The sequence below is a fragment of the Mytilus edulis genome, chromosome 9 (genome assembly GCF_963676685.1).
Source record: "Mytilus edulis chromosome 9, xbMytEdul2.2, whole genome shotgun sequence".
Classification (NCBI taxonomy): Eukaryota; Metazoa; Mollusca; class Bivalvia; order Mytilida; family Mytilidae; genus Mytilus; species Mytilus edulis.
In genome coordinates, this window is record NC_092352.1 from 70,465,588 (window position 1) to 70,478,534 (window position 12,947).

At 33.7% G+C, this 12,947-nt stretch overlaps 1 protein-coding gene across 1 annotated transcript in view; it reads right to left on the reverse strand.

The window, feature by feature from the left end:
* Positions 1-4,815, reverse strand: part of LOC139488933 (uncharacterized) — a 28,067-nt gene extending 23,252 nt beyond the window's left edge. Inside the window, exons 1-2 of the mRNA XM_071274915.1 lie at positions 4,571-4,815; positions 1,770-1,982 (exon numbers count right to left, since the gene is read on the reverse strand). Coding sequence (XP_071131016.1) covers positions 1,770-1,982; positions 4,571-4,640 — 283 coding nt within the window. The 5' untranslated portion in view covers positions 4,641-4,815. The remainder of the gene's footprint in view (positions 1-1,769; positions 1,983-4,570) is intronic.
* Positions 4,816-12,947: the final 8,132 nt, after the last annotated feature.

Genomic DNA, 12,947 nt, shown 5'->3' on the forward strand with positions numbered 1-12,947 from the left:
CCAAGGTCAGAGGAAGGGGTGACGCCTTCAAGCTAATTTAACCCGTCACATCGTGTATGGGTCTGTCCCATGTCAAGAGTCTGTAATGCAGTGGTTGTCGCTTGTTGCTGAATTGCATATTTGATTTTCGTTCATATAGTAGGCCGTTGTTTATTTCGTTTAAATCATTAGATACAATATATTTGAAATCTATAGCTGAACATGCTGTATGGACTTAATTCATTGTTTAAGGCCGTATGGTGACCTATATTTGTTTTGATATATGTGTCATGTTGGTCTAGATCTCTTTTGAAGAGTTGTCTTATTGGCAATCATACCACGTCTGATATCATGTCCCACATGCTTTGGTTAAGCCTTAGAAGTTAATGTCCATACATGAATGGTTTTTTTTAATAAAGTGTACTGAGGAGTTTTTCGAATGACTCTTAACATCATAAGGTAGAATCATGGAATGAAAAAAAAAGTGTTCAGTGTTAAGCATTTATTTAATATGATGTCCTTAACTGTAAGTCTTTGGTATTGCAATACAAACAGCAATATTCTAGACATCCATCATACACTGTATATTTGAAGTTCTTTCTAATACTAATATATAATCTACATTAACATAGATATAGTACTTAAAACAGTAGTATACCGCTGTTCGAAATTCCTAAATCGATTGACAAAAAAAACAATTACAAACTAAAACTGAGCGAAAAGCATCAAATATAAGAGGAAAACTACGACACAACAGAAACACAACATTAAAATGTAACACACACAGCAACGAACTATAATATAACAATGGCCATGTTCCTGACTGGGCACAGGATACTTTAAGAAAAAAATGGTGGGTTGAAACTTAGATAAAGACGGACTGTTAAAACTTTGAATTAAGCGCCTGCTGATATGACAATGCATAGTCTTCAGACGAAAAACAAACAATCTCCAAATTGACGCACGTTGACCGATAAATGATATGTTTTACATTATTTATGGTCAACTGAGGATCTGTGTCTCATCGGCAATCATATACGGTATACTTCATTATTTTATATTAATTCCATTGTCCAAAAACATCGTAAAACACACCACTCTTCAAATAAACTCGCAGAGGACAAACAAAATCACCAGCTACATTTACCATGCGACGAAGAAACAACTCTATTGGCAATACATTTGACAAATACTTTTATACGAAAAAAGTAAAGCGTTAACCATGGTTGATACCTGTTATTATTTGCCACTTAAATTATTACATATTATATTGAAATTAGATGTGTTTATTTCTTGAATATAGCAATACAGCTATAGTTTGTGCAATGTAATATAAAAAAGAAGATGTGGTATGATTGCCAATAAGACAACTGTCCACAAGAGACCAAATTGACACAGACATTTACAACTATGGGTCACCGTACGGCCTTCAACAATGAGCAAAGCCCATACCGCATAGTCTGCTATAAAAGGCCCCGATAAGACAATGTAAAACAATTCAAATAACTTTGTTTTCCCATTAAAGGATGGAAATAAGTTTAAAATATAGAATACAATTTAAATAGCCGTATATTATTGATTAAAGTTGCAGTACATGTATAAATACAATGTAAGGTCAATGTCATAAAAAACGTTTACTTTTTTGTATTCGGAAAAAATCTTATGAAGGGCTCGAACCTCGCCCTTCGCCTGTTTCTTTATCCTAACGAAAAATGTGTATTGGATTCTGACATTGACCTCATATTGTAAACATGTACCTATCGATGTTTTTTTTATCATTATGATCTTACCTTCGTAAACTACAACAGGTGACCTCTGCACAAAACCATTTATCCAGTACTCATCCTTGTTTGATGATATATTTGCTATTTTGCCAATAGCATTAGATGCATTGCAGGTACTCGGTTGACAGTGTTCGAAAATTGCAGAACCGCCAAATCCGTCTCTGCAAGATTCAAAAGATTCTAGCCATGTTGTCCTCTTGGAGTGTGCAATCAATGAATCTAAAAAGAAATTAACATGCTGTGATGTTTCTGAAGTATAAATATTGATATTTGATGAATTTTCGGATATCTTCAAAATACGAGAAATACATCTCGTAATTTCAAATTTCAAATACAGCGAATTTCAATGAAATGATACCCATACGTTTATGTTATTACAAAAGAACGGATGGCTTGGAGTGAAATTATATCATCAGGCATAATCGTAGAAAGTACGTATATGTATTTTTCAAATGATTTTATTGTTCGTTCTTATGTTTTACTGTTACGCCACTGTTCCAGGTTAAGGAAGATCCCGCTAACATGTTTAACCCCGCCACATTCTGTATGTATGTGCTTTACACTGCTTATCCTAAGTCAGGAGCCTGTACATGTAATTCAGTTGTTGTGGTTTATTGCTGTGTTACATATTTGATTTTCGATATTTTTTTGGTAAATTGATCAGGCCGTTAAATGTCTCGTTTGAATTGTTTTACTTTTGTGATATCGGTACCTTGTATAGATGACTATGCAGTATAGTTTTTGATTATAGTTCAAGGCCGTACGATGACCAATAAATGTACATTTCTGTGTCATTTTGGTCTCTTTGGGAGATTTGTCTCATTGGCAATGATACCACATCTCCTTTGTGTGTAATGTTCTAAGAAAGCACTATCAGGCTATCAAACAACCACTGAATTACAGGCTCCTGACTTGAGACGGGCAAGTACATACATCATTTGGGGGGTTAAACATGAAAGCGGGTTCCCAACCCTCTCCTCAACCAGGGACAGTGGTATAACAGTACATAACAACAAATAGTCAATACTTTCACATAGGATGCATGATTTTTCTTACACTTGGTGTAATCCAAATTATACATCGGGCCAATTTCTATTATATTATCATAATTTACTGTATGCATGTATCAATTATATTTCCTGTTTCCAGCTAGGTATTGTTGTATTTTATAAGTAAGGTTTATTATGTGGCCATTGGATAAAAATTCTATAGTGCATCAATGTTTTTTTATAACAGACTCAATACGAGAAAATTGCTTTTCAGAAGAAGAAAAAAGTTTTATATAAATATCAAATAAATTATATCACTGGCTTCTTTTTTCTTGAAAATTAAAGAAGAAAAAAAGAAAACCACAAAAATTAAATTCGTTCATGCATTTTGTGTATGAATTACAATTTGTATAAAGTAAAAATACAAATTATAATTTGTACATTTTTTTGGTACAAATCATATTAAATTTGTATAAAATCAAAACTTGTACACAATATATATAAAAGGTGTTTCTGTTAAGGTCGTATGGACCTAGGCTTATCCTAGCCATATGTTTTCCTTTTTCGTGAGAGTTGTTCGAATTTCAATTTTACGTATATATGGGGATAATGTATTTTGTACCCCCAGGCGTACCTGTATATGAAATTCAAATCAATTATTAAAATAACAAAAAGGAAAACATATGGCCAAGGATACCTGATGAGGATCATAATTAAAATGTATATATATATATATATATGTGTGTGTCAATTATTATAATCTTTTTAATGCCTAGGTAGGTCAATACAACCAGTCATATAATAAGATCTACTGTATTTTAAGATTTCATTTACTGTTATCTGTTATTTTCCCTTTTCAATTCCTTATCATCTGTATTAAGCCAAATCAATTTACTGTTTTGTTGTTATTGGAACCCCCGTGCCCCCCCCCCCCCTTTCACTACATGCACTTCACACTTCATCGGTTTAAACTTCAACAGATTCCGCACAGAAAAACATATTATCAAATTCTATCCTATATATAATATTGATGAAATTCGATCAAATTGATTTAGTCAGACATATATATATCTTTATTCTCATCACCAAATACATAGGTACAGAGAAGACATGCATGTATAATACAATATAATATTAACTACATAAACATAAATATACAATATATACAACAACAACAAAGACAAAAAGAACTTATTCAGGAGGACACACTCGCTTGTTTATAATTCGTATAAACTTACATAAATTAATGAGATCTGTCCTATTTGTAGACGACATAATTTCAGTAAATAATAAAATATTTGGCCTTATACTAAAATTTCGATTTATAAATTTACTTCTCTCTTCTCTCTTCTCTAAAATGTGAACAATTAATAATGTAATCAACAAATTTTAACACTACACTTTTGTCATACGCGTGAGTAAAATTTCGAGCCATATACATTTACAAAATATTGACCCATAAACAATCTTTGACAACAATTATTGCCTTAATATTATTTTAGAAGTCTCAATAAAAGTATGTACTACATATATGTATAATTGGAAGATGAAAATTCATAACACATTTATATATAGAAACCTTGGTGAAACTACACCATATAGATATATTACAGATATATAATGAATAAGTAATTTAATCCGGGGGATCGTCTGTCTATACTTTATCATATAAGAAGGCATTATACTGTCCCCAAGTACCTCCAACCCCCTACCCAGGTGCGTACAGATTACAAGGGACGAAATTGAATAAATACTAGAAATTATTTCTTATTAGTTTACAAAATAATAAATTCAATAATAATTTAAAATTTTACTTACCAGTTGATGCATCCCTTGTCCATGTTGTCATAATAAACAATATCAAATGTAATAAATTAATATAATTCATTTTAAGTTTAAATAACACTCATATTAATCATATATATGCGATGAATCTATCTTTCTGAAACACACATGTACACTCACACAGTGTATCATGTATCTATGTATATACATTATATATTTAACTTGTCACTACTCCTAAGTGTCTTATTTCTATCCTATCAGGAAGTGTTTTAAAAGGCACTTTAAATTCGCCATCTGATCGAGGATATTTGGTAACAATACAAAGTAGTCGTGGGAAATTAAAAATTACGATAAATGATTCATCCTTTATAAAAACTTATACAATGAGTGGCCTATTTTTCTCACAAATGAAACAAATATTTTATTGAAATATTTTCAAAACTTGCGTTGAAAATCACGTAAATTATGTATTATATACATCACAGAATATGTATATATCACAAACAAGCAAAAATGAAAGCATTATTAGATATACGTTTTTTGTAAGTAATTACAGGCTATCACCAATAAAGCGTATACCAATTGGTAAATTATTGTATTTTTTATCAATTAGTCTGATCACGCCTTGTCATTCACGATCAAAATTAAAGCGTTGCCTGATCCTTCACGATCACCTTTGATTATAAAAAAAAATATTTTACTAGACTATATGATACACTTAAGATCAAGTTTCAAATGATGATATCTATTTGAATGTACTAGACCATTTTAGATTCAAAACCTGATTTTGTCTTAATGATACATAATTGGCAGGGGCGTAGCTACCCGGAGGCACGACAGCACGTGCATCCACGTCGTTTTCACCAAAAAAAAAAAAAAAAAAAAAAAAAAAAACATAATGAGAGAGAGCGAGAGAGATGAATTGCTCAATACGAATCGACAGAACAGAGTGATGCATGTATAATCATCTAAGACTAATATGATTATGATATTTGTTTAACGTTCGGAGACTGTTGGTATCTTTTCCGTCTTTCCCGGATATTAGTTTGACAACATAGTTACAAGATTAGTGTTGATGAAGCTGTCATGCAGAAAAAGATATTTTCTTATTTCAAACCGAACCCAAACTCATCTGATTCGCGTCCTGAAGGAACAGGCTCAGATGATCACACCTCCACAAAGATTGATGATCCCCCAACACCGTCACTAACTGACTCGTTGACTCCGTCTTCATCTAACCACCCTCCTTATCCAGATATTGGTAATATCACCATAGAATGTTCACAACAAGACAGAGTGAAACTAGATTTGCTGACAAATACATCTTGGGAACATGTTGCTAAATACAAGTTTCCTTTGAGGTAATTCATAATTTTGCAAACAAAAGAAATTAAAAATTATTATTTAGAAATTGAACAATATATATGCCGAATGTATTTATTACGTAAAAAGATAAGCCAGCCCACCACCTGTAAAAACGGTAAAGGCTGGTTTAATTGCCACATACTGCACTTATTTATCCTCCCGTTCCTTGCCCAATTGAGTACGTTGTAAACTGGTTCATGTGTACCTCTGACTGTCCGTGCGTCCGTCCGTAACAACAATCATTTTTCTCAGCAACTAATCTATTCATCACAGCAAATTACTCCTCCTGTTTCACGACCTTTTTTTATTTCGTACTTATGGTCAGACATGGAAGATGTGGTGGCATTTTTGGAGATATGTCTCATTGGCAATGATACATCTTCTTATTTCAATATTTCATAAATTCATAGCTATTAGCAATAGCTCACAGTTGTCGATTTTGTATACCATAGGGATAGATTGCAAATAAACTGACAACACAATGGCTAAAAAATAAAAAGACAAAGTATGGGTTATCGATTTGATGAGACACATTTGAATGCCCCTGCCGCTAGTCGAATGGAAAATTAAGTTACCCTCGACCGAAACACACATTTGAATTTAGACAGTGATTCATTTAAAGTAATGCCCCTTTATATCTTGGAAAATTGCAAGGCTTGAGCGGGGGCATTCGTTTCCTCAGGCACATTCATGTCCCCAGGCACCTTCTTTAATTATTTTCAAGTGGTTTTTTTTGTTATATCTCTAAAATTCACCTAGAAATCGTTTCAAAATAGGAAAAAATATTGTATTAATATTTAATTTGTAGGACCATTAGAAATGTCAACAGATCGCTGCAGTGGAGTTGGCTTGAAAAATACTCTTGGATGAGGTATTCTGTTGTGAATGATGCTGTCTATTGTGCACCTTGTGTTTTGTTTGGGCCACAGAGACAAGATACAAAGGAAAAGACTTTTTCACTGTCATCTCCCGTCACAGATTGGGGAAATCTTAGTCGATGCGTCTCACGGCATATTAATGAAAAAAGTAAGCATCACGACAACGTGCTTGCAGCAACTGAATTTCTTCGGATAAAATCCGGAGAAAAGTCCGATATATTGGAGTCAATGTCGGAGAGTTTCAATGCTAGAATCAAGAGAAACCGAGAAGTTCTTTCTTGTATTATTGACGCTATTTTGTTATGCGGTAAACAAAATCTTGCAATCAGAGGTCACGAGGAAAAACATAGCAATTTAATTGCTCTCCTTCACATGAGAGCCAAGGATAACATCGTACTTGCAGATCATCTTGCTTTTGCTGATCCACAGAAAAAGTATACATCACCAGATATCCAGAATGAACTCATTGAAATATGTGCAGATCAGATTATTTCGACATTGGTCCAGGATTGTAATGATTCAAAATATTTTGGTTTCATGTCCGACGAGGCGACTGACTGTGCAACCAAAGAACAGGCGTCTATCTGTGTAAGATTTTTTGACAAGACGACAAAGTCAATTCGAGAGGAATTTCTTGGCTTCGCGGAAGCATCCCGAACAACAGGAGAGGCATTGGCTGAACTTTTTCTGGAACAACTAGAATTGAAAGGGATCGATGTTGATCATATGCGTGCTCAGGGTTACGACGGGGCTGCTAATATGTCTGGTATACATAGAGACGTCCAATCGAGAATAAAAGAAAGAATACCTGGAGCACGGGGGGGTAACTTCAATATTTTTTTGGTAGGGGTGTGCCATTTTTGCGTTTAAAAACGTACCCATTTTAATATAACATTCACTGAAATTCAGTACCTATAGTTATATAAATATTTAAGAAAGAATGACCTATACTTATATACAATATTTAAAATATGACCCATGCTTATATAAGCACTAACTCATCATCACTCATAATTCATAAATATACAAGCTACCCTTAAGTTTTTATATATGAATTGACATCGTTTGGTGCACATATATTTTATCGTTATATATACGCATGGATTCTCAATAGCATATTTATATATGATATGTAGATCATACCCCAAATCAATATACAGTTATCAAACGTAAATGCATTTTAATATAGGATGTCATTAAAAAGGAGGGTCATTTTTATATAAAATCTCGCAAAATTATGACCCATATTTTTGGCACATCCCCGTATACCAAATAATAGGAACTTACCCCCCCGTGACCTGGAGCAAGTTACATACATTGCAAAGCCCATAACCTGAATTTGTCAATAGTACATGCTAGTGAAGAACCATTAATTAGAAATCTTATGAACACTGTACAGGCTATTGCTTTCGCATTCGATTACTCAGCAAAAAGAGTCCTCTTTTTTAAAGAAAGCCTGGAACATAATGCAGTAGTAAGAGAAGAAATGGATAGACGTCAGAAACTGAAAACCCTTTGTGAAACCCGTTGGGCCAGTCGATCAGAATCGTTATATACTTTTCTTACTGCGTTTAAAGTTATAGTTGATTCCCTAGAGAACCTAGAGCAACATGGTGACTCAAAAGCTCGTAGCTATGCTTGTTCAATCAAGAAATTTGACTTTATTATCACTTTGGTTGCGGCACAGTCTATTTTGCAACCCTTAGTTCCCCTTTCTGAAATGTTACAAAGGAAATCTGTTGATCTCATTGAAGCTGTGTCTGAGAGTAAAGTTGTAATAGAACAGTTGAACAGAAAACGGAACAGCATAGAAGCCTGGGATGAGTTGTTTGAGAAAGCAGTACAAGTAGCCGATACCGTGGAGGAGGTTCCTACCATGCCGAGAGCTGCCGGTAGACAGCGTCATCGCGTAAATGTACCAGCTGAAACGCCCAGTCAGTACTGGAAACGTGCAATGTTTCTGCCATTTCTTGATCACCTGATATAAGAACTTACACGCAGATTGGTTTCCAACGAAGATCGGTTTTCTGCCCAGTATTTGATACCAACAAAGCTAAATGGGATTAATCAAGAAGTTATCAATACTTTATTTGAGACATTTAGAGATGACCTTGATATTAACGATGTTGCACAATTTCGCGAGGAAGTTGAACGATGGATTGTTAGGTGGGATATAGCAGCGGACCCAAAGCCATCCACTCTTTCGGAAACTCTGCCAGTGACAAACTGTGACCTATACCCAAACATTTACATTTGTCTGCTTATTCTAGTGACAATGCCGGTGACAACAGCAACAGCAGAGAGGAGTTTTAGCGTTATGAGAAGAGTGAAAACTTATGTCCGCTCTACAATGCATACAGAAAGACTTTCTAGTCTCTCCATACTGCATGCATACAAACATTGGGAAATTGATACTGAAAAAGTCATTGACACATTTGCTGTAAAGAAGAAACGTCGTTTGGGATTCCTTTTTTCCGACCAAAATTAATTTGACTTGAAGTTAAAAATTCAAAAGATTGAATAATTGTTTTGATATGTCTAACAGAAACTCCACATAATATACAAATGTAGTATTGTGTTTGTGTTTATGTTTTTCATTATTGTTTTTTTTATATACATATTCACTTACATACACTTCATTTAAACTTTGGTGGATAGTTGTCTCCTCGGCAATCATACCACACCTCCTTATTTTTATATCTTCTTTGCTCAATACAAATACAAATATCCAAATACATATATATATATGGAACAAACCTCCGTGATTTTTAAAAGATCTCACGGCGTACAAAAAAACGTGTAAAGTGTTCATTTGATTCGAACATTTCGAAGTTAAATAAATAATTGACCAAAAAAAACACAACAAAAGTATACAAATTTTAATAAGGTCATTACTGTTTTAAAACGCTAAATCTGCGGAGCGTCAGGGGGGCTTCGCCCCCCGGCCCCCCTACCAGGGCTTTGCCCTTGACCCACTGGGGGCCTTTAGCGGCCCCCAGACCCCTCGCCCTTCGGTTTGTGCTTCCACTTCATTCACATGCTAGCTACGCCCCTGATTGGCATGCTGTTTTACATTCTGATAAATCTATATCGGGTAGAGGTGGCAATAAGCTACGAACGTACAGACTGCTTAAAGAAAATTTTGAACCGGAAGAATACTGCAAAATAGCTTTACTCTTCAGTCACAGAAGTTCTTTCGCCAAATTTAAATGTGGTGTTGCTCCGCTAAGATTGAAACAGGGAGACGTAAAATGTTATTTTCGCGACGTCAAACTATGACATATCGGGAAAAGATGCATATTTCGACTGATTTTCATCATTCAAACTGTTTTAATTTGAAAACGATTGCATGGACCCCTATTTTTTAAAATAGCAATTTGTTTCATTTTGCAAGGAGATTATGTGACCCAAATTTTATAAAACTGTAAATAGCGCATTTTTTTTAATTTTGATAAACATGCAGCAAAAAATTACGTTTTTTCCTCTATTCATGAAGATTTGATAAATATAGAGTTATCTCGGAATAAAAATAGCATAATTTTTAATGATACTTATAAAATACAGAAATTACCGATTATTTAACAAAAAACAATTTGTGTTTATCTTTTAAAACAAAAAAGTTCTGTCTTTCTTTCGAAAAAGAAATTTTTTGAGCAAATATACAAAATTTCGACCTCATTTTACTCAAAAAGTAGCACATGAAGGTATATTTTTTATTACATATTTGATTTAATCAGATAAATAATAGCCTATATGCAAATTTTCATCAACTTGTAAATACAGGTTCAAAACTGTATCGTATGCCCTTAAGATGTCCTCTTTATGACGATTTTAGAAACCATTTATATTATGTTGCTGAAACTAACAGATAGTTTTAATACTTTAGATGATAACCAAAAGTTAGTGTTTTTATTCTCAGATATAAAAATGATACGTGTGTGTGCCAAAACCTGTCATTTGATTTTAAAAAGGCGTAGAAATTTTATATTTTGTAAATAGTATTTTATTTCATATTGTGTATTATATCTATGCATTTTAATAGTCTCTTATAATTTTAGATATATAGATCAAGAGCTGGTTGTTCAGTAGTTGTCGTTTGTTGGTGTGGTTTTTTGGAGTTTCTAGTTTCTTGTATTTTATACCATGCAGCACGTTGGTTTTCCTGTTTGATTTGTTTCCTCTTTTTTAAGGGTGCCTTAAAAGTTTATAGCTTGTTCTGTATAAAACAGTGCTCCATGTTGAAGGCCGCACTTTGATGTATAATTGTTCTCTTTCTATTGTGACTTAGATGAAAAGTCTTCCCATTGACACTCATACTGCATCTTTTTATTTATACAAAACATAGTTTTTTAAGATATCGTAAAAGAAGATGAACATTTTGTCGCATTCGTCACAACTCGGCCGATTCCGTACCTTCATTGAAGAAGAGTAGCATTCACCTGATGATTGCTGATTGCATTTTGTCGTGTTGCTATCTCAAATATGTATACCACACATCTATCATATCGTTATATATAAGTGTATAATGTTTTATACAGAACAAGTCTTATAATAAAATTGAGAAAGGAAATTGTGAATATGTCAAAGCGACAACAACCCGACCATAGAGCAAACAATACTTGAACTTTTACCAAAACTATTTTTTCCTTTTTTTAAAGTTTCTGCTTCCAGACATTTTTCCGGTCCTTTCAGAAAACGTATACTAGTACATAAACATCCGTATATACCCTAAATAAAGAAGCACTGAAATTTTGAAATACCTAAATATGAGCCATCTGTTCAGACCACAACCGGCAACGGCTTGAGCTGCCCCTAAACAATAATGTATAGTAACTTAGAAAAAATTGACGTCACACTACACTTCCAAACATATTAATGAACCAGAATTGAAAAAAAACATGCAAAGCTAACAAAGACCAACAGCAATATGCTAGCCCATGTGAAATAACGAAACTAACAGCAATACGCTAGCCCATGTGAAATAACGAAACTAACAGCAATACGCTTACCCATGTGAAATAACGAAAATAACAGCAATACGCTAACCCATGTGAAATAACGAAACTAACAGCAATACGCTAACCCATGTGAAATAACTAAATGTACATTTAAAGCAATACGCTAACCCATGTGGATTAACCAACCTAACAGCAATACGCAAGCCCGTGTGGAATAACTAAACTAACAGAAAAATATTAATACGCACAATTAAGTTCGAGACCGATATTTATAAGACCAAAGCATTCTGACTAATGTTACAGATTCTACAGATACATTGGGTTGCCAAAAACACTATGTTAGCGCCGAAGTCTTTACGCTTTCAAAAGTTCACAGGAAATAAAGAGTGTTAGGCTTTCAATAGTTTGTAGGGAATGAGATTGCTGCTAAAGCTTTTCATGGAGAATTCAGTAACACAGAAGGGAGATTCAAGTTGTTGAGAATCGGATTATTTAGAGGTATTAAAACTTGCTACTAGTGATATAAACAAGGTTTAATCCACCATTTTCTTCATACAAAAACATGCATGTATAATGGCTCTTACACATCAAACGACTGGATAACAACTTTCAGGCTTGACAGTTGTTATCCAGTCGTTTGATGTGTTAGAGCTTTTGGTATTGTCATTTGCTTATGGACTTTCCATCAAATAGAAAAGTACTGTGCGTCAAATGTATTGAGACTTGTTAAAAATGTCCACTTGAAAAAAAATGAATCTTTACATTTGCAAAATGTGTGTGGAAAATGCGCACTTCGAGTGATATTTCAGCGCATGCCTAGAATGATAACATCTGTTGTTTCCCAGACACAAAACACACCCAAGTCAAAGAACTTTTTTTTTTTTTTTTTTTTACAATTGATTTTTTATTGACTTCCGCTTTTTGAAATTTGTATCCGAGAATATTTTACATATTTTTTTTCTTCAAAGAACCATATTGTATTGGTTTTTCATCTGTGTTTAAATACACCGTAAATTTCAATTCCATATCACGCATTTTCTGTGTAGCTTAAAAAACAAATAACAAAAGACAAAGACATGAAATACCGATATAAACTCGTAGTTATCGAAACTACAAATGAAAACTGAAAAAAATCCTGAGTAACAAGATTGAAGTACCTAGACTTTCATACATGTGTATTTCAATGATCAGTACACAACAAAACAGATT